This window comes from Sapajus apella, unplaced genomic scaffold (assembly GCF_009761245.1).
Source record: "Sapajus apella isolate SASKATOON/1434 unplaced genomic scaffold, GSC_monkey_1.0 scaffold24, whole genome shotgun sequence".
Taxonomy (NCBI): domain Eukaryota; kingdom Metazoa; phylum Chordata; class Mammalia; order Primates; family Cebidae; genus Sapajus; species Sapajus apella.
The window spans coordinates 17,099,977-17,123,125 of record NW_022436964.1 but is presented as its reverse complement, the minus strand read 5'-3'; the positions used below and the strand labels follow the sequence as shown (position 1 = coordinate 17,123,125).

The window sequence follows — 23,149 nt, the reverse complement described above, 5'->3', positions numbered from 1 at the left end:
CCCCCTCTGTATTAGGTATTAAAATATACAGCAGGATTTAAAGTATATGCATAGGTTATATGCAAATACTACACAATTTTACATAAGGGACTTGAGCCTCTGTGCATTCTGGTATCCTTAGGGGATCCTACATTATCTCAGTGCACTAAAGACAGAGCTATCGACCAGTGGGTTAGTCCTGCCTATGAAAGAACTGCTCATAAAAACTTCAACACATGAGAATGTGTCATACTTGGCCATGGTGTCAGATTAGCCATTGGCATAGAAATACTTATGTGTCCTATGTTGTACCATTCATGATCACTAAGGCAACTACAAACTCTTTGCTGTTTGCCCTGAATCTCTTAGATTGTGAGGAGATGACAAGTGCAGTTATTTCTATGTTTAAAAATAGTGGCTGCCTGCATTTCACATCAGAGCATAACATACAGTTTTGTAACTGAAAGGAATGCTGACCTTGGCCCAGACAGATAGGTTAAGTTTTTAAAAGAAACCTAACTTAAAAAAATTCTTGGATGCTGCTCCCTGGATCTTAACATTCTACAAATAGAAGCGAAATATGTAGAAAGATGACGACTGACTGCAATTAGCCCTCTGCAAGTGTATGTCTCACAGATGCCTCCACCCCAAGAAAAGTACAGGGTGGGTGAGGGATGTCCAAAGTCGGGCCTCAAGGAAACACTGGCAGTGTGATCCAGGGAGCAGGACCACATGACATTTACCCAGCCCACTCATGCTGGAAACAGTTCAGGAGAAGAGCATGGAAGCTACAGCTCAGGGGCAGCCGAGAGCTGGCCGTGACCCCAAGCCCACTCATGCATTTTGTATGCAGATGGTGTCTGCAGGTCAGACTCACCATATCTTTGCTGGTCAGAGCTTTGGGGTCATTTATATTATTTTTCAGTAAGTTGCAGGCAGACAACATCTTTTCACTTAATTCATATCTGAAAGGGAAAAAGAGAACTTATAATTGGTTACAAGAGGAAAGTCATTTTTTATTTCAACCTATATATACATATATTTTTTCTTTTGAGACAGGGTCTTGCTCTGTTGCCCAGGCTGGAGTGCTGTGGTCTGATCTTGGCTCACTGCAACGTCTGCCTCCCAGATTTAAGCAATCCTACTGCCTCAGCCTCCCTTAGTAGCTGGGACTACGTGTGCACCACCTGATCCAACTAATTTTTATATTTTTAGTAGAGATGGGGTTTCACTATGTTGGCCAGGCTGGTCTTGAACTCCTGACCTCGGGTGATTCACCTGCCTCGGCCTCCAAGAGTGCTGGGATTAGAGGTGTGGGCCACTGTGCCCAGCCTCAATGCTATGTTTTTCCAAGAGGCAAGTGGCCCCAGGCCTAGGCAGGTGGTTATGGCACAAGGTACTCGGGTGGAGGCAGCACAGGCATCCTCAGGTGTCCAAGGATCATGTCTACCGTGCAGAGCCGACATCTCCAGCCAGAGACTGAGGCCTTGTTTGGGAGGGTGAGTTTTGGCTTGACCAATTTGGCCTTTATGACATTCTGGAATAACATTTGGAGATTCTGCTGTTTTTTTTTTTTTTTTTTTTTGAGACAGTGTCTCACTCCATTGCCCAGGCTGGAGTGAGTGCAGTGGTGTAATCATGGCTCACTGCAGTTTTGCTGTCCCAGGTGCAAGCAATTTCCCCACCTCAGCCTCCCAAGTAGCTGGGATTACAGGTCTGTGCCACCAGACCTGGCTAATTTTTTTTTGTATTATTTGTAGAGACAGGGTTTCACCATGTTGCCCAGGCTGGTCTCAAACTCTTGGGCTCAAGTGATCTGCCTGCCTGCCAGCCTGAGCCTCCCGAAGTATTGGGATTATGGGCATGAGCCACTGTACCCAGCCTGTTCTAAAAATATTTTTACTCTTAAGGGGGTTGAAGAAGGTCCAAATTATATTTTTTTGAGACAGGGTCTCGCTCTGTCATCCAGGCTAGAGTGCACTGGCACGATCATGGCTCACTGCAGCCTCAACCTCCGTGGTTCAAGTGATCTTCCCAACATATCCTCTTGAGTAGCTGGTGTGTGCCACCACGCCCAGGTAATTTTTTGATTTTTTGTAGGGATGAGGTCTATGTTGGCCAGGCTAGTCTCAAACTCCTTTGCTCAAGCGATCCTCCTGCCTAGACATTCCACAAATTACCATATATCCATTATGCTGACCAGTAAACCACACATCTGAACCCATACTTGGTGAGTCAAGTGTTTAACTCATATGAAAAATTAAGCATAAAAATCAGATGACTACTATCACACTAGTCTTTAAGTAAAATTTTAAAAAAAATGACATATGGTATATAAATTTCAACTCAAAGCTGTTTAAAAAAAAAAAAAAAAAAAAAGAAACCCAGCCGTCTGAAACACTTGGAAATATAAGCTAAAAACACTTACCTTGTGTTAATGTAGTTAAACTTTCATTTGCAAAATTAAATAGAGGTAAGTTTTCTGAAATGTTCTATTTATATTTCACATAGTGAAAAACCATACTGAAGTTTCCATCTTTTCTGTTCTCTATTTTATGAGTATCAAATCCTTATCTGCTAATAATCTTGAAAACTTATTTTTTTAGGCACATGTGTCAGCCAACCAGAGTGTTTGGTATTTTATTTCAGCTACTCTTTATGAAATACCCAAATCCATTCTTGTGTTCCTGATCACTCAATGTGTAACAAAATGTAGACACATAAGTGATATACATCATCTGTATAGTAAATGTGATCTTTGGCTGAGGCCAAACAACTGTTCCTCAATCACACAATGATCCTGTCATAATGATACGCCTGTCTCAAGATAAATGACTAAAGATAAAATCGGAAATCTTAAAGTATGCGGGCCACCCAAAAATTAAAATATGTCTTTAAATGTAAGGTAAGGTGTTCAAACAATGGAAGTTTTAGTGAATTGTGTTTCCATATGTTAAATTATATAGCAGAGTTAAGGTTTCAGAAAACAAGGGTGATTAGGTATCAAGCCATTCTCTTTTTCTACCATAAGAGATCTAAGAGTTGCCACACTCTGCACTTGTAGACATTAGTATCTCAAGATGTGCGTATCTCTGAGGAACAGAGAAAAGAAACAAATATATGTAATTGCAAAAGCTCTGAACTGGCCAACTCTTATTGCCAACGTACATTAAATGTGGGAGGGGGAAGGGAGGGAAGGGGAATGTACCACACCTCTCTCTGATTTCCACCTTCTCAGGTTCACATTCTTGAACCTGCATTTCATCTTCCACCCTGGCAGACTTGAAACCGTCAATATTAACTGCATGGTGCCCTTGTGCCATTCCCCGAGTGTCTTCATCCTCCTCCTCTTCCTCCTCTTCTTCAAGAGGATACTCAATGACATCACACTCGTCATCTGACTCGGAAGAAGAGCTTTCATCTGAGCTGGAATCATCACTTGAAGTTGTTTCATACCTAGGTGGCAATTGGGATTTCAGGAGATGCAAGGTGTGCCCACAAAGACCCAGTGATAGAAATTTCTATGAAGGGATTTGCTAACTGGCTCCAGAAATTTCACTAGTGGTTTTAGATCCTGCACTTAGAAGTTCAAAGTAAGGTCTATTTAAATGTCTGGTGGTTTTGAATGAATTCTAACTTAAAAGGGACAACCTGATTGCCAATTGGCATCATATGACACTTATTAAAGAAAAATAATGGCTTCTCTGGCTTAGTATAAATCAAGAGAAAATGTACTTTAAAGTGTACTTTATGTAAAAGAGATCTGTAATTGTTAATTTTTTATTCCCCCCACCCCATTTCTTCCTATTTCATCCTATTAATTTCCCCAGTATCAGGTGAACAGATTACATAAGTAATCAATAGTTTTTCTGGTGTATGCTCTCCAAAATCTCCTGGCCATATCACTGAATAAAACTTAAGATTTGGAAAACAGGCACTGTAATGTTAAACCTTGATGGTATAGTTTGCCATAAACATTATCTTAACTAACTTTGTACTATCTTTCTTGGGGGGGGAGGTATATCAATCAATTCATTGCTTTGATTCAATTGTAGGAGGCCAAAGAGGCCCAGCCATTTACATGGGCCAATGGAAAGAAGGAACAAACAATAAACATTCTATTCAGAAAGCAAACTGGTGATGTGATTATCAATTGTGAAAAGCCCTACAATTTGGCTTGTGAACGTGGAGAGCTAAGCAGAAGAACCCATTCTGAAGGAGTAGATGACTATCGTTGGCCCAGAGAGTGATGTGCTCAGTCTTTTTCTGCTCAATTCTGAATTCTTATATAGTTGTCCAACAAAGTGCAGGAACCCTGCTGCCTGCTGTGTTCCTTGAAGACTATTTCTTTCAGATCAGAGGTGAGGAGATGTAAACTGCTCAGCTTCATCAGGTATCCTTAAGAGAGTGACAAATTCTTAAAGACAGCAAGAGGAGGGGAGAAAAGAAGCCCAAATGCACCTTTCTCAGGAGGGAATCTTCCATCACCGTGCTGTGGCCACTTCCCCGACTAGGCACCTTGAAATGTGACTTAGATAGGCAGGAGTCAAAGGAGACCGACAACGTTAGGCTCTAGAACCAGCATCTTTCCTTACCCTCCATTAATGCCAACAAACTGAAGATTCTTTTTTGTGCCATTTGAATCTTTGTTACCATCTTTCTTCTTCATGATGGACTTCAATGTACTTTCATTGTTTGTACATGCTGTGGAAAGAAAAAGTCAATCAAGGCGATCAAAATGAAAGCTCATACCCATACAGTTAGATGAATAAGTAATCTTTTTTCCTGTATAATTTTTTTCCCTCATGCAAATAAATGTAGATCTTGGCATATATATGTGAGAAGTTTGCACAAAATTCAATGGGAAAGTGTGTGCATGCAAAGAAAATAATTCAAAGTTCTATTAACAATATTCTTCACATGGGGAAAAAATCAACTAGTACTTCCAGACATAACAAAGCCAGTGAAAAATGACATTTGTATCTGGCTTATTGCTTATAAAGTGATGTCGTGTCTCTTTTGAGCCTCAAGGACCATTTAGGCACTAAATGGGGATTATTATTTTTCTTCAGCTAAGATAACATGGAAAAATTTATGCCTGCCAGAATGTGAATAAAACGCTGCTAAAATATTTCAAAATTTATAATATCAGGTAAGCCAGAATGTGAATAAAATGCTGTTTAAAATATTTAACAATTTGTAATATCAGGTAAGCTTTCTTTGGTAATTGAGACAGGGTCTCTTTCTGTTGCCCAGGCAGGAGTGCAGTGGAGTGATCTCAGCTCACTGCAACTTCCACCTCCCAGGTTCAAGTGATTCTTCCACCTCAGCCTCAAGAGTATCTGGGACTACAGGTGCGCACCACCATGTGCAGCTGATTTTTGTATTTTTAGTAGAGATGGAGTTTTACCATGTTGGCCAGGCTGGTCTCGAACTCCTGGCCTCAAGCAATCTGCCTGCCTTGGCCTCCCAGAGTGCTGGGATTACAGGTGTGAGCCAGCATGCCTTGCCTCTTTGGTAACCTTAATATAAGAATATTCTGGGCCTACCTTCCAGACAACATTATGTTTCTTCCAGGTCAATTTAAAAGGTACATTGACATTAAACTGGAATGCTGGCAATGTTGGTCCTAGAATCCTGATGCCAATGACTGTCAGTGAGAAAAGTTACCGTAGAGGCCAGCGGCGATCTGGTCGTCTGTCAGGTTCACTGGAGACAGTGTACCTTCCTGAGTGGGGAAGGCATCCAGGCTGCTGATTGGCTTTCCTTCTGAGGTCCCCACTTCTTGCTCAGGCTGGGATGTCTGGGAGCTTAAGGGACTTTCTGACTGAAGGCCTCCACACTTACACGTATATCCCAAATTACTGCCTATCAGGAAAAAGAAAGGTACAGAGTGTGTTAGGACTAAAAAAGCAGGCTTAAGAAAAAAAAAAACCACAAAAACTCGTGCAATTTGTAATTTAAAATGGGACTATTATTCCAGCCACCAAAACTCAAAAACCCCCTTTGACTCTTCACCTTTCCTGATTTCATTAGCATGGGCAGGCTGCTGAGCCTCGCCATCCTAACTCCGTAGCGCCTCTTCTTTTCTGTTTTGGCTGCTACCACCGTAGCCTTGGTTTCTAGCCATGAAAGTAGCATCCTTACTGCCCCTTTGCCATCACTATTTCCCCTCTGGCACAATGCTACAGAGTATTACTCCAGCCAGCTCCAATGGCATTGTTATTCTAGCTAAAACAAAATGTGACAATGCCTAAAAAGTACCCATTGCTCAGGAAATGTAGTCCACACTGCATAGCCAGACTCTAAGCCATCCACAATTTGGCACTGGCTGACTTCATTTCCCACTCCTCCTGTCATCCTTACTGGGACAGGGACTGCATCCCATCAAGTGCCAGCACTTGCTGGATAGAGATGCGGGTCTCGTTTCCTGACAGCATGCCTCAGCTATGCCCTTCTATCTGGAATATCTTTCTTCCCCATCTTCATATAGCTGTGCCCTCCCCTCACTGCCTCTTCAGAGTCTTCCCTCATCACCTTCACTAGCAACAACGTTCCTTGCCCTGAACTCTCACAGGCCATCTTCTCCTGGGATCTGTGATACACGGTACAAGATGATTTGTATGATGGTTTTAGACCCCCTTCCAGACAGTAAATAGTTTGAGGGCATCAAACAGTTCTGATCAACTTTGCTTCTTTTACCAAATCTACTACAGTGTTTTTGTGTATGTTAGCAAATATATGTATAGTTCACTGACTGAAGCAGAAAATCTGGATTCAATAATATTTTGTATTTTTCAGATATGTCAATGAAGAGTCAAATTTTCTAAAAAAGAGGTTTACTCTGAGCCAAATATGAGTGACCAAGGCCAAAGCACAATCACATGAGGTCCTGAGAACATGTGCCCAAAGTGGCTGGGTTACAGCTTAATTTTATACATTTTAGGGAACTAGAAGTTACAGGCAGACATCAATCAATACATGTAAGGTGTACAGTGGTTTAGTCTAGAAAGGTAGAAGAACTCAAGTGAGAGTGAGGCTTCCAGGTCTTACGTGGATTCAAACATAATCTGATTGGCAGTTGGTTGAAAAAGTTAACTTACTGTCTAAAGGCCTAGAATCAACAGTAGTATCTGGGTTAAGATAAGGGGTTGTGAAGGCCAAGGCTCTTATTACACAGATGACGCAGGAGTCTACATAGATTAAGTCTACGTAGATGGCAAATGTCTCTTATCAGACCTAAATAGGTATCAGACTCTTTAATCTCTCCTGGATCACGAAAAGACCTGGACAGGTAAGGGGATTCTCTACAGAATGTGGATATTCCCCACAGGAGACAACCTTGCAGGGCCATTTCAAAATACATCAACGAGGCCGGGAGTGGTGGTTCACGCCTGTAATTGCAGCACTCTGGGAGGCCGAGGCAGGCAGATCACCTGAGGTGAGGGGTTCAAGACCAGCCTGGTCAACATGGTGAAACCCTTTCTCTACTAAAAATACAAAAATCGGTCAGGTGTGGTGGTGGGTGACTGTAATCTTAGCTATTCGGCAGGCTGAGGTAGGAGAATCGCTTGAACCTGGGAGGTAGAGGTGGAGGTTGCAGTGCCAAGACTGTGCCACTGCACTCCAGCCTGGGCAAAAGAGTGACAGAGTCAGACTCCGCATCAAAAAACCAAAAGAAACAAAGAATACATCAAATAAATATATTTTAGGGTAAAATACTTCAATCTCTTTTAGGGCCTGCTATCTGTCATGTGATGCTATACTAGAGTCAGTTTGGAATTTACCTTATTGCTATAAAGAGTCTGTTTTGTCACTCCTAAGATTTCTGTTTTAATGTTAATGCTGGTCAGTGGTGCCTGAATTCCAAAGGTAGGGTATAATGAGGCATGTCTGATACTTCCTTCCCATCATGGCCTGAACTAGTTTTTCAGGTTTACTGTGGAATCCCCTGGCCAAGAGGAGGGATCTATTCAGCTGGTTAGCGGGCTTAGAATTGTATTTTTGGTTTACAGATATATCATAGAATTTTCAATGTGGGTGATGCGGAAAAATATAATATATGGCAAACTGAAAAAAGCAGATAATAAAATTCCATGTATTGTGTGATCCTATTAAAATACATTACTACACACCTACACACACATGCATACTAAAAATTATCTGAAAGATTATGTGCTAATTAAAACAGTTATGATAGTTTTAATTTTTCCCTGGATTAGGTTCGGTGCAGTGGCTCATGCCCGTAATCCCAGCACTTTGGGAGCTGAGGCAGGTGGATTACTTCAGGTCAGGACTTTGAGACCAGTCTGGCCAACATAGTTAAACTCCATCTCTACAAAAACACAAAAATTAGCTGGGCATGGTGATGTGTGCCTGTAATCCCAGCTGCTTGGGAGGCTAAGGCAGGAGAGTCACTTGAACCTGGGAGGCAGAGGTTGCAGTAAGCTCAGATCGAGTCACTGCACTCCAGACTGGGCGACAGAGTGAGACTCCGTCTCAAAAAAAAAAAAAATCCCTAGATTTGCCATTTTTTCTATAGTGAATATGGGTTAACTGTGTTCAAAATCACTTTTAAAAATGAAAAATTATTTGACTTAATAACTGCCTAAAATTTTTATCCTAAGGATGTACAAAAAGATACAGAAGGCTATTGTTTTAATTTTTAAAACAGTAAAAAGAGGGCCAGGCATGGTGGCTCACATCTGTAATCCCAGCACTTTGGGAGGCGGAGGCTGGTGGATCACTTCAGGTCAGGAGTTCGAGACCAGCCTGGCTAACATGGTGAAACCTTGTTTCTACTAAAAATACAAAAAATTAGCTGGGCATGGTGGCACACGCCTGTAATCCCAGTTACTTGGGAGGCTGAGGCAGGAGAATCGCCTGAACCTGGGAGGCAGAGGTTGCAGTGAGCCTAAATCATGCCACTGCACTCCAGCCTGGGCAAGAGCAAAACTTGGTCTCAATAAGAAAACCAAAAAACAAGCAAAACAAAACAAAAACAGTAAAAGAGGAGGACAGTCCCTATAAAAAACTAGCATATAAGCCCTGGTATATATATATACACAAAGGAATTCTATACAGCCATTACAAATGTTGATGCAAAAGGATATTAACAAACAAAGATGAGCCTGATGTACATTAAAAATAGGTCATACGAGCCAGGCGCAGTGGCTCATGCCTACAATCCTAGCACTTTGGGAGGCTGAGGCAGGTGGATCACCTGAGGTCAGATGTTGAGACCAGCCTGGCCAATGTGGTGAAACCCCGTCTCTACTAAAAATACAAAAATTAGCTGGGCTTGATGGTGGGCACTTCTAATCCCAGCTACTAGGGAGGCTGAAGCAACAAGAATTGCTTGAACCCAGGAGTTGGAGTTTGCAGGGAGCTGATATCACACCATTGCACTCCAGCCTGGGCAACAAGAACAAAACTCCATCTCTAAAAGAAAACAAAAAGTTATACAATAGTATGGAGAAAATAAACCTACTTTGGTAAATGATTTTCTTTTAATTTTTATTTATTGAGACAGAGTCTTGAGCTGTTGCCCAGGCTGGAGTGCAGTGGCGCGATCTCGGCTCACTGCAACCTCGGCCTTCTTGGTTCAAGAGATTCTTGTGCCACCATGCCTTGCTAATTTTTGTATTTTTAGAGATGGGGTTTCACCCTGTTGGCCAGGCTGGTCTTGAACTTGTGACCTGAGGTGATCCACCTGCCTTGACCTCCCAAAGTGTTGGGATTATAGGCATAAGCCACTGCGCCTGGCCTTATTTTTAATTTTTGTCTCAGTTCAAGTTTTTTTGAGATGGAGTCTCACTCTGTTGCCAGGCTACAGTGCAGTGGCACGATCTTGGCTCACTGCAATCTCCGCCTTCTGGGTTCAAGCAATTCACCTGCCTCAGCCTCCCAAGTAGCTGGGGCTATAGGCACATGCCACCATTCTTGGCTAATTTTTGTATTTTTAGTAGAGACTTAAGTTTCATCATGTTGGCCGGGTTGGACTTGAACTCCTGACCTCAGGTGATCCACCCTCCTCGGCCTCCCAAATTGCTGGGGTTACAGGCATCAGACACCGTGTGCGACCTCTCAGTTCAAGTTTAACAGAAACCAGAAAAGATCAGTGGGATGATGCCCTTTAACGATACAACACACAAATCATCGGCCTGCACCACAACACAGCTCAGGCCATTGCCACGAAGGGAACGATGGCTGGCCTCTCCACCCCCTGTATAAAAGGCCTGCCTTATAACACACCGGAATTCACCTGAATCTCAAGTCTTATGTTTTACTCATGGGAAAAAAAAACACAAAAGAGGTTTTGTTCTCATTGCTGCCTTCTGGCACTGGAAAATAATTATACTTACATATATGTATTAGAAAAATCATGGAAGGACGTGCAGGAAACCCATTTTACATTGCTTTGCTGGCCGGGCGTAATGGCTCACACCTGCATTCCCAACACTTTGGGAGGCTGAGGCGGGCGGATCACGAGGTCAAGAGATTGAGACCATCCTGACCAACATGGTGAAATCCCATCTCTACTAAAAAAATACAAAAATTAGCTGGGCGTGGTGGTGCGCGTCTATAGTCCCAGCTACTCAGGAGGCTGAGGGAGGAGAATTGCTTGAGCCTGAGAGGTGGAGGTTGCAGTGAGCCGAGATCGTGCCACTGCACTCCAGCCTGGCGCCTGGTGACAGAGCGAGACTCTGTCTCAAGAAAAAAAAGAAAAAAAAATAAAAACAAAACAAAAAACACTGCTTTGCTAAGGCTGGAGAATCGCAGGCTACTATATATTTTTTTCTTTTTAACTCTAATATTTCCTCAATTATACTTTATAAACAAATTACTAACAAAAATTAAACATTGAAATCTACTCACAATAATGTCAGGTGATCACAACTTTATCCCTTTCAAAGTAAAGCTCTGAAATCTTAGATTCTTAGAAGAAAATCAGTTTAAGTGTTGCCTGTATTTTGAGGCAATTTGAAGAAAAAGAACTAATAAGCCCTAAAACTGCTTTAAGTTCTATATCTCATAAGAATCACCCGCGATGTTGGCTACAATGCAGATTCCCAGGCACGTGCTGCCAGAAGGTCTTTCTGTAATTCTGGGATGGGGGCCCAGTGATGGCATTTCTGACATTCCCCACCACCTACAAGAATCACTGATGCAGGTGGCCCACTTTAGCAAAAAATTTAAAGTGAGGCATTAGAGATCGCCTAAAAAACTTCTTTTTTGAGATGGAGTCTTGCTCTGTCACCCAGGCTGGAGTGAGTCCTATCATCTCACTGCAAACTCCGCCTCCCGGGTTCAAGTGATTCTCCTGCCTTAGCCTCCAGAGTAGCTGGAGCTACAGGTGCATGCAACAACGCTTGGCTAATTTTTGTATTTTTAGTAGAGACAGGGTATTACCATGTTGGCCAGCCTGGCATCAAACTCCTGACTTCAAGTGGGTATCATCTAAATTTCAAATCTCATTCTTCCAGCTAAGGATTCTGAAGGCCAGCTAGGTTCAGTGACTTGCCCCAGGCCACAGAGCTGAACTAGAACTCACGTTCCTAATTCTGTGAACAGTCCCTTGTCCACGAATCAACAGCACAATGCTTTCTCCTCTAGCTGTGGGGAATGGGAGCTACGTGGGCGATTCCTTTACAAATCCAACTTCCTCCTGAACACACACAATACAGGTATTGATCGACTTACCACCTATGCAACTTACGACCATTTGACTTTACGACCACAATCACTAGCCACGACTGCTCCGTGTCTGGCAGTGCAAATGTTGCCCAGCTGGGCGTACGACAGTGCGGACCAGCTTCCGCAGCACTACCATCTCCGCGTGCACCATTTCAACTGTACATATAGCCTACTCAACTTACAATCAAATTGTGTTACGACCGGTCCGCGGTCCCGACCGTGGTCGTAAGTCGAGCACTAGCTGTACTGAATTCTGAGGTCCAAACAATGTTTAACGCCTGCGACCTTATGTGCCTCCTAGACTGCACATATGAAATGCCTAAGGTACCTCTGACTTACTTTAAGCAAAGTAAAGCAGGGCATTTATCTTCATTCTTCCTTCTCCAAATCCATAATTACTTAGAAAATATCGCAGTCGCCTCCAAAAAGTCTGACTGGTTAATTGCTGAGTGCCAAAACACTTTATTTTTTTTGAGGGAGTCTCGCTCTGTTGCCCAGACTGGAGTAAGCTCAGCTCACTGCAACCTCCGCCTCCTGGGTTCAAGCAATTCTCCTGCCTCAGCCTCCTGAGTATAGCTGGGATTACACACGCCCGCCACCATGCCTGGCTATTTTTTTTATTTTTAGTAGAGAAGGGGTTTCACCATGTTGGCCAGGCTGGTCACAAACTCCTAACCTCAAGTGATCCATCCACTTCGGCCTCCCAAAGCTCTGGGATTACAGGCACGAGCCACTGCGCCTGGCTGCCAGAACACTCTTTTTAGAGAGACACTTGTACAAAACATTTTCAAGAACTAACGACTTTTTAAACGCAAATACATAATAGTTTTTACTATTATTGAAACCACAAACATGTACAAAAGTAGATAATAGTTTAATAAACTCCTGTGTTCCCAATACTAGCTTCAGCAATGATTAGAAGATAGCTGGTTTCCCTGATAATTACCACTGGCCACTCACACTGGATTATTCTGAAGCAACAGCTAGAGAGTCTACCATTTTCCTCCAAAAAAATTTCAGTATATGTCCCTAAAAGAACAAACTCTAAAAAATACAAATCATCGAGGCTGAAACTATCGAACCTTAAAAACAGGTAATTCTTTATGATTATCACATAATCCAGCCAGTATTCAAGTTTCTCCAACAGTCTCTTTCTTTTTACATGGCGTCTCACTCTGTCATCCAGGCTGGAGTGCAGTGGCGTGATCTCAGCTCACTGTAACTCTGCCTCCTGGGCTCAAGCGATCCTCCCACCTTAGACCCACCAAGTAGCTGGGACCATAGATGTACACCACTATGCCTGGCTTTTTTTTTTTTTTTTTTTTTTGAGACGGAGTCTTGCTTTGTCCCCCAGTCTGGAGTGTAGTGGTGTGATCTTGGCTCACTGCAATCTCCGCCCTCGTGGGTTCTTCAAGTGATTCTTCTGCCTCAGCCTCCCGAGTAAATGGGACTATAGGCATGTGCCACCACACCCAGCTAATTTTTGTATTTTTAGTAGAGACGGGGTTTCACCATATTGGCCAGGCTGGTTTCGAACTCCTGACCTTGTGATCCACCTGCCTTAGCCTCCCAAAGAGGTGGAATTATAGGCATGAGCCACTGCGCCCGACCCTGGCTTTTTTTTTTTTTTGAGATGGAGTTTCGCTGTTGTTGCCCAGACTGGAGTGCAATGGCACGATCTCGGCTCACCGCAACCTCCGCCTCCTGGGTTCAAGCAATTCTCCTGCCTCAGCCTCCCGAGTAGCTGGGACTACAGGCACGCACCATCATGTCCAGCTAATTTTTGTATTTTTAGTAGAGACGAGGTTTCACCTTGTTGACCAGGATGGTCTCGATCTCTTGACCTTGTGATCCACCCGCCTCGGCCTCCCAAAGTGCTGGGATTATAGGCGTGAGCCACCGCGCCCGGCCTACCCTGGCTTTTTTATCGTATTTTTAGTAGAGATAGGGTTTTACTATATTGCCCAAGCTGGTCTTGAACTCCTGGGCTCAAGCTATCTGCTGACCTCAGCCCCCCAAAGTGCTGGAATTACAGGCATGAGCTACTGTGCCCAACCTCCTATAGTCTCTTAAAAATTTCTTTTATAGGGTGTTTGTATTAGAATCCCAGTCATATATTTCGATTGGTTGCTATAGTTTTAAAGTCTTTTAATCCATAGGTTTTCTGTTTAAATACAGCTTAAAATTTTTCTAAAAAATTCAAATACAATTTATAGACAATAAAATGCACAGAATTGATTATAGACAAGGTCTCACACGGTTGCACAGGCTAGAGTGAAATGGAATACAATCATAGCTAACTGTAGCCTTGAACTCTTGGGCTCAGCCAATCCTCCCACCTTGACCTCTGGAGTAGCTAAGGACCATAGGACCCAGGTGTATGCCACCATGCCCCATGAAAATGCATAGATTTTAAGTTTTAAGTCAGATGGAATTTGGTAAATGTATATGCCTGTGTATATGCCTGAAAACATTTCTAATAACCTGGTAAGCCTTGCCTCCCACCCCTTCCAGAGAGGGTCACCCAGAGATACCCAGTGCTACAAATTTTCTCACCACAGCTGACATTTGTAAACTAGGGCTTTTTAAAGCTTCTCAAATCAAGGTCCAATTCCTTGTGCAGGCATCCAAGGGTCAATGTGGAAGGCTTCATCTTGCCTGTGGGAATTTTACCTCTTAGCTACTCCTCCACTCTGTCCATTCTGTTTAGAGTGGTCTTGTGACTTAAATACTTCCAACTCTGGGAGTAGGGAGTAATTAGATCGTCTTACAGGTCTGGAAATTCACCACCCTATACCAGCTGAATTCTACCTATACTCTTTTCAAGGCTTGGCCCAAATTCTATCTTCTCTAGTCCATTTTCTATGATACCATTCCAACCATTCCACAGAGATCTTTTTCCCATCATAATCCTGTAGCACTTACTGTCTAGATTAAAATATGCCCTGTCTACTCAATGAGATGGTCAGCTCCTTGAGTTCCTCCATGCTACATTCTTATCCGGCGTCCTGTCCAGTGCTTACAACAGTACTGGGTCATTGAGAGCCTTTTGTAAGTGTCCATGTAATTCAAGTGAAGGTATGAGGATTCTACGGAGGCTAACTGGTAAGGCAGGGAACCTCATTAAATTCCAAACTGGCTCTCATTTGTCAAGTCAGAGGGAACTGGTCACCTATATTGCCAGAAAATGTTCTTTCGATGGCGTTGAAACTCTGGCTGGTCTTGAGTGGCCTATAAACAATCTGAACTTGATAAGGACCCGTTTGTAGTTGTAGACACCACATGCACCAACGTAAAATTGACAAATGACTGCTGTGTTTGAGCAAGACAAAGAAAACGTGTGGCTAGGAAAGCCAAAGAACAGAGGCCAACAAAATTCAATAGTTTCAACCTTAGCTACCCTTTAGAATCACCTGAATTGAGGGTGGGACTTAACAAAAATATAGATACAATGAACTATCTGGGTGGGTCCAGGTATCAATGTGTGTGTGTGTATGTGTGTATATATATTTGCAGTTGAGAAAGAGTTTAATCGACTTGAGGCCAGTTCATGGGTGATGGAGTTACTACTCAAATCAGTCTCTCCAAGGCTTGGAGGTTAAGGTTTTTATGGACAATTTGGTGGGTAAGGGACTAGGAAATGGGTACTGCTGTTTGGTTGGGGATGAAGTCATAGGGGTGTGGAAAATGGTCCTCCTGTGCTGAATCCACCTCTGGGTGGGGCAACAAGGACCAGCCTTGGGTCTGAGTGGAGCCAGTGGGCTACCAGAATGCCAAAGTGTGAAAAACATCTCAAAAGACCAATCTTAGGTTCTACAATAGTGATGTTATCTATAGGAACAATTGGGGAAGTCAAAAACCTTGTGACCTCTGGCCACATGACTCCTGAGCAGTAAGGGATTATAGAAACTATGCCTACATTTGATCAGAATTCAGGCCCCTTGGCTGGGTACAGTGGCTCACCCCTGTAATCCCAGCACTTTGGGAGGGTGAAGTGGGTGCATCACCTAAGGTCAGGAGTTTGAGACCGGCCTGGCCAACATGGCAAAACACCATCTCTACTAAAAATACAAAAATTAGTTGGGCACGGTGGCATGCGCCTGTAATTCCAACTACTTGGAAGGCTGAGGAAGCAAAATTGCTTGAACCTGGGAGATGGAAGTTGCAGTGAGCCGAGATGTGCCATTGCACTCTAGCCTCGGCAACAATAGCGAAACTCTGTCTCAAAAATAAATAAATAAATAAAACAGAATTCAGGCTCCTTCCATAATTCTAACCTTGTGGGCTTTCATTAGTTTTACAAAGGCAGTTTAGTCTTGGGGAGGGCTATTATCATTCTTGCTTTAAGGTTAAACTATAAACTAAATTCATCCCAGTTAGCTTGGTCTGTGCCCAGGAATGAACGACGACAGCTTGTAGGTCAGAAGTAAGATTGAGTCACCTATGTCAGGTTTCTTTTACTGTCATGATTTTGGAAAGGCAGTTTCAATGCCCGCACCCCCTTGGGTTTCAGTACACCTGAATCCGGAGGTGTGAGCTATGGAGATGGGAATGGCTGATGACAGCTCTAATTCCTTCTTGCTTATGGGACATTGTTGGGGAAGGGGTTGCCCCACGATAAGAGGAGTGAAACCATCTTGAAGTTGACTGTATGCAGTCACTGTGCTTGGTTGGGGTCATTCTTATCCACAGCTTTAGTATAGCACATGAGTGAATAGCACACTGTAAGATTCACAATAAGCCCTATCATAAGAAGTGAGAGTCCTAGCTTCAGGAGTCCCTGTAGAACCAACCCGAAGCCTTGAGGGATCCAGGTAAATGACCCTGAGAACCAATCAATTATTGGGTTATCGGCAGAGATTAAAAAAAAAAAAAAACACCAAAAAAAGAAAAAACCAAAAAACAAAAAAAAATGGACAAGGCTGGAATCTAATAAAAGAGGCATAGTTTTTCTGAAACATGATTTTTCTCTTTCCAGTTTTTTATTTCTACCAAAGACCAGTTATAGTAGGACCAATTTATTTGCAAAATAAGTTTTAGTCTTATTATGCTTGGGCTAATTATTTGCATAAAGTGCAGCAAGAATAATTATTAGCCATATAGCCCCTACCCCTTGTTTTACATTGGCTTTGATGGAATTTTTCATAAGAAATCTCAGATTAGACCTTTTAAAAACCTCCGGAGCCCAGCCAAGGGTTTATCTGTGCCTGCAGATACCAATATAAATTAGGTGGCTTCCTCTTTTCCCAAGGTCCCAAAATAACTTGGGGCTCCTGAGCCTGTCAGATAGTGACATTCTTTACTTACCACAGGTTAGGAACCTGTAAAGGACAAGGTATGAGGCCAGTTTTTCCAAGGGGCTTTCATTGGATCTATAGGTTAACTTCAGTTTCCCAAAGCAGTCTGTAAACCTATCATTCCAGTCAGAGCCTTGGTATCTCCAATTGCAGGCATCAGTATTTTTAAACTTCTCCCTAGGTGATTCTATTGTACAGCCAGGATTAAGGACCATTGAATTAAATTAACCAATATAAAAGCTGACTACTGAAAATAAGAGTTTAGACTCCCCTCTGGTTTCAACCCATCAACTTGGATCCATGTGAATTCTTAGGAATTGCTGGTGGCTTAATTAACAGCTCTGAACCACTAATGGTAGATGTTCTGCTAAACAGAAAGTAAATGCTACCTGAACAATAGGGATAAAAACAGGAGTAATTACAGGCTAAGAGTGGCTCACACCTGTAATCCCAGCACTTTGAGGGACTGAGGTAGGAGGATGGTTTGAGGCCAGGAGATTGAGATTGTACTCCAACCTGGGTGACAGAATGAAACCCCGTCTCTATGGAAAAAACCAAACCAAACCAGGCTGGGTGTATTGGCTTACATCTGTAATCTCAGCCCTTTGGGAGGCTAAACCAGGTGAACTGCTTGATCCCAGGAGCTGCAGACCAGCCTGAGCAACATAGTAAAATTGCCTAACAAAAAAAAAAAAAAAAGAAAAAGAAAAAAAAAAAGCTGGGCATGGTGGTATGTGCCTGTAGTCCTAGCTAACTGGGAGGTTTACGTGTGAGAATAGCCTGAGTTTGGCAGTTAGGGGCTATGGTGAGCTATGATTGATTGCACCACTCCACTCCAGCCTAGGAGACAGTGAGACCTTGTCTCAACAAACCGACAACACCACTCAGAGTGTGTTACAAAACACCTTTAGAATTCTGGTGCTCTGGTCTAGATGCTCAAAATTCCCACCAGGTGGGAATGGTTTTCACAGGCGCAACTGGGAAGTTAATGGACGGGAGAGTAGGCAACTGCGAAGTCTTCTGTCATTAACTCAAACTTATAATGGCCATGAACACCAATAAAGCAGGAGCCTCATTTTACAACCTGGTCAGATTAGAGATCACTAAAGGATAACAAGTGACAGAAATCTCAGTGTTCTGGAAAATACGAGGAACATCTTTGATGCATTAATTCTCATTCCCAAATATACTTAGCTTTTATAATTATCCATATATTAAATGCTAAGTCAAATGAAATGATTCTAATAAAAAATGAGCCACTTAAAATGAACTTTATGTCCTTGACTTTAGTAATGTTAGAAGCAAACTATTTTATAAGAAAAATAATTCAATGAAACTAGAGCTGGGAGGTGGGAGGATCGCTTGAGCTCTGAGCCCAGAAGTTGGGGGCTGCAGTGAGCCCTGATTATGCCACTGCTCTCTAGTTTGAGTGACAAAGCAAGACCCCATCTCTTATAAAAAATGCCCAAAACTCGAGCTGAATGGGTTTTAAAGAGATGACTTCTCCAGTTTTCTGTTTAACATTTATCCGTCCAGAATGGGTATTAGTTATTGGTATATAGCAATGGATTTCCAAATGTGTTAGAAAATTGATTAAAATAATTACAATGGATTTTAAAAGTTGCTCTGTTCACTTATTCCAATTGTTCTGGTATGCTGATCTGTATTTGTATTGATAGTGCCAAGTGCTTTCTGAAAATACAGCAGAGTGTAGCCAGCTAATTAATAATGTTGCTGTGCCAAATTTTCAGCTCATATTCTGATTTAATTTTTAAACAACATCTAAATTTACTTGTTGAGAACAGGTAGGACTGAAATTTGCAATTAATTATGGAGTCCTTTCAATTATTTACATTAATTTCCCAAAGTATGACTAGAAATTCAAAGGGATCTGAAATAATGTTTGTTTTTCTTTAAGAAAAAGGGCTTGAGCATGAATTCCCTTTTTTCTTTTCTTTTTTTTTTTTAAGGATGGGGTTTCATCATAATGGCCACGCTGGTCTTGAACTCCTGACCTCAGGTGATCCACCCACCTCGGCCTAACAAAGTGCTGGGATTACAGGTGTGAGCCACCGCACCCAGCCATGAATTCACTTTTTAAGCCCAAATGATGGTTTGGGGAACAGACAGTAGAGATTATTCATGAAGGACCATCTTCTTTTTTGGTACCTACTACTTTTTGAGGGAATGCATGTAGCATTGACGGAGGAGAAAGGATAATATGTTGTTTCTACGCTCTCTTCTCAGAACTCAGCCTGAATGCTAATACATGTAGTCACCAACATAAACAGTTAACTCACACTTGTATAGAATAATCCTGCTAAAGGGACTGGAGAAAAACTAATCTCACCCTATTCATTTGACAAAGGAGGCCAAAGAAGCCCACAATTTCCCTCTCTAAAATGACACAGTGGCCTGGCGTGGTGGCTCACACCTGTAATCCCAATACTTTGCGAGGCTAAGGCAGGTGAATTGCTTGAGCCCAAAAGTTTAAGACCAGCCTGGGCAACATGGGCATTGTCTCTAAAAATAATACAAAAATTAGCCAGGCATGGTGACATGCACCTGTAGTCCCAGGTACTCAGGAAGCTGAAGATCGAGAATGGTTAGAGCTTGGAAGGCTGAGGCTACAGCAAGCTGTGATCATGCCAGTGCACTTTAGCCTGGGTGACAGAGTGAAACCCTGTCTCAGAGGCTAAAAAAAGATATAGCAAGTTACCTACACAGCCAGTATGAGAGGTCAGCTCTTCTGACTTCTAGACTTTCCACTACATCATGCTTTTATATTCTGCACGGTCCTAGAAGCACCTGGATTGCATTGTTTTGATGCTTTTGTAGCATTAAAAAAAGTGATTAAAAGCCAAGTGCTAAGACACGTCAATGATATATTGTTTGGACTAGGAGAAAACTAACTAGAAACAGTATTTTGTAATGGCTTATTTCCCTGCTTTTGCTTTGGCTCAGATCTCTGTCTAAACTTACTTTCATAGTTATGGGAATGACTTTGAGTTCATTAACTTTTGATGAACTAAGATAACTAAGAGTGCAAATATGGAAGCTGATTTTAAAAAGCAGTTCTTTTTGGTATGAGAGATGAACGTTCTCTAAATCATGGGGTAGGCAGTTAAATTCCATTGTTATAGTTTTGTTTTTATTTGCTCAGAGACAGTTATATATTTTTAGAGTATCTGTAACTCTAAGTCATTTGTCTGGAATTTTCTCTCTCCTCCTCCCTCTCTAGAAGAAAATAATAATTAAAAAAAGAAACACTATGCCTCAAACCAAAACAATTTACAGGAAGAATAAACATTTTTTTTTCACCAAGATTTTGTTATAACAGAAACTCATTTCCTTTTAACTTTTTTAATCTATAAAAGAAAATACTAAATACATTAAACTCACTATCAGGAATTAAAAAATACATACCACCTCTGGTCACAATCAGGCTCTAATTCCATCAAAACCAAGACATTGTTTCTCAAATCCTAGAAAAATGTTTGTGACCTTTTAGGTGAAAAAACACAGAGGCAGACTACATATGATTCAAATTTTACTACAAAAATGTATGTTTCTAAAATACAGAACTGCAAACATGAACATGTGTAAACACCAAACATATGTGGGCTACCACAGGAGTGTGCCAGGGAGACTTTAACTCTTTTATTATATGCTCTTCTGAACTGTTAATTTCTTTTTCCTTGTTCTTTTCTTTTTTTTTTTTTTTTTTTTTTTTTTTTTTTTTTTTTTGAGACGGAGTTTCGCTCTCGTTACCCAGGCTGGAGTGCAATGGCGCGATCTCGGCTCACCGCAGCCTCCGCCTCCTGGGTTCAGGCAATTCTCCTGCTTCAGGCTCCTGAGTAGCTGGGATTACAGGCACGCGCCACCATGCCCAGCTGATTTTTTTTTTTTTTTTGTATTTTTAGTAGAGACGGGGTTTCACCATGTTGACCAGGATGGTCTCGATCTCTTGACCTCATGATCCACCCGCTTCAGCCTCCCAAAGTGCTGGGATTACAGGCGTGAGCCACCGCGCCCGGCCTTTTTCTTTTTTTGAAACAGGGTCTCACTCTGTCACTCAGGCTGGAGTTCAGTGGCACAAAGGGGCACGGCTCATTGCAGCGTCTAGCTCCCTGGCTCAGGTGATCTTTCCACCTCAGCCTCCTGAGTAGCTGGGACTACAGGTGTCTGCCACCACGCCTGACTAATTTTACTATGTCTGGTAAAGACAGTGTTTCACCATGTTGCCCACCCAGGCTGGTCTTGAACTCCTGGGCTCAAGCAATATACCCACCTCAGCCTCCCGGAGTGCTAGGATTACAGGTATGAGCCACTGAATACAATCTTTTTTTTTCAGACAAGGTCTTGTTCTGTCACCCAGGCTAGAGTGCAGTGGTGCGATCATAGCTTACTGTAGCCTCAACCTCCTGGGCTCAAGAGATCATCCCACCTCAGCTTCCTGAGTAGCTGACGCTACGGGCATGGGATAACATGACCACACAATTAAAAAAAAATTTTTTTTTATAGAGACAAGGTCTCACTACGTTGCCTAGGCTTGAACTATTAATCTCTTATGATGCATGCTCCAGTTGTAATGTTAAGAAATTGAATATAGTGTTAAGCACTATAATGCTGCTAAAAGTAACACTTCATTGCATACTGAAAAGTGACACCATCATCAAATCTTCGACTCTATGAGAAATGAACAGAACTCTATGGATTGGGCAATAATATACTTCATTTTGAGCTTTGACACAGATTCTGAATGACTGGACTGAAAATTTCCCAATTTATTTTGTGTTTTCCCATTGTTATCTCTTTACTTATTTATATTGATACAATTGTTAGTTGGAGAGGTATAATAATTGGGGAGGGGGGGTCATCACCCAGAATAATTAAGATAAAAATTTTGGTTGAAAACAAAAGACCATTTATACAATTTCTGTGTGGCATCATTTGTTCTAAATCTACTTACTCTAACCATAACAACTTCAGCCAGCTTTCATTGAGCATTTATACCCTGTGCTTTACTCCTATTGACTCACTGAATCTTCATTACAACCCTGTGAAGGAACAAAGACAATCTGTTCTAATGACAGAGAAAAAATGTGAACCCAGACTGTCTGGCTTCAGAGCCCAAACTCAATTTCTTTAAATTAGAATACTGTGTTAGGTTCATAGAAATGATCATTTATATGCTCTTTTTGGTAAGTGTCAGACCCAAATTCCCTGCTGTTTTATTTGGGGAGAAAAATATTGAGATAAATACCCTTCTATATTCCAGTATATCTTTTGGTACAGAAACGTATTCTAGACTGTGGTGAGCGCTGTTCTCTACAGTATGGTGTGCACAGGAACGCACAGTGTACCCTGAGCCACCAGCGTTCTCACAGCCTCACGTATTGAGAATCTCCACTTTACTATATCAAGTTGCTTTAATTTTCAGTCCACATAACAAACGCCAGATAACAAAAATGGAATACTCTGAGTTGATTTCCTAACCTCATTCATTCCTCATTAGAACTTTAGGCAAAATGGTGAAAACACAAATGTGATATGCATTACAGAAATACTTTAAAGTTGTTCTTGTGTGCTCTGAGAAGGGCTGCCATTGTGACTAAATAAGTGCTGTTAAAAATATTTATTGTTTTGTTCACAAGTGCTATAGGTCTCCTGTATTTTAGCTGATTAATTAGGTGTTTGTTAGCAGGGTCGGATCTAACCAGTGATGTGGGGCATGTTGGTGTGACTGGAAACAGACCAAAAAACAATGTCAAACAGCCAGACCAAACTTGCTCCTTGGTTTCCGTGCTCAGGGGTCAGCAAATTACTTCAGTGTTACAGCTGAATATTTTTGGCAAGAATGTGAAATAGAAACCCCAGTTAGGAGAGGAGGGACGAAGGCTGGGAAGAAATGCTTTTATAATGGATGATCCACTGTGCCATCTGTGTCTGGAGATATTTAAGAATTTTATTTTGACTTCATCTGACATCATCATTTTTAAAAGGATGTCAAAGCAAACGTGGTATGAGTTCCTGCAGACTGTTTCAGTCCACAGATCATTTTAATCCCGTTTATTCTAAAATGACTTCTTTGTACGTTTATTAGACTCTTTGGATTCCAAAAGGTAAAACTCCACACATAAGCTATCACATCGATTTTTTTCTTCCACAATAAA

General features: G+C 41.9%; 1 protein-coding gene across 21 annotated transcripts in view; it reads right to left on the bottom strand.

The window, feature by feature from the left end:
• The window catches only part of KANK1 (KN motif and ankyrin repeat domains 1), a 237,654-nt gene that overhangs the window by 9,594 nt on the left and 204,911 nt on the right, over window positions 1-23,149 (bottom strand). For 11 of the 21 annotated variants that reach the window (XM_032290986.1, XM_032290981.1, XM_032290982.1 and 8 more), the window contains 4 exons: window positions 5,650-5,847; window positions 4,575-4,683; window positions 3,193-3,435; window positions 857-944 (listed from right to left, as the gene is read on the bottom strand). In XM_032290986.1, the coding sequence (XP_032146877.1) occupies window positions 857-944; window positions 3,193-3,435; window positions 4,575-4,683; window positions 5,650-5,847 (638 nt within the window). The remainder of the gene's footprint in view (window positions 1-856; window positions 945-3,192; window positions 3,436-4,574; window positions 4,684-5,649; window positions 5,848-23,149) is intronic. The other 10 variants (XM_032290983.1, XM_032290995.1, XM_032290998.1 and 7 more) reach the window with 3 other exon arrangements.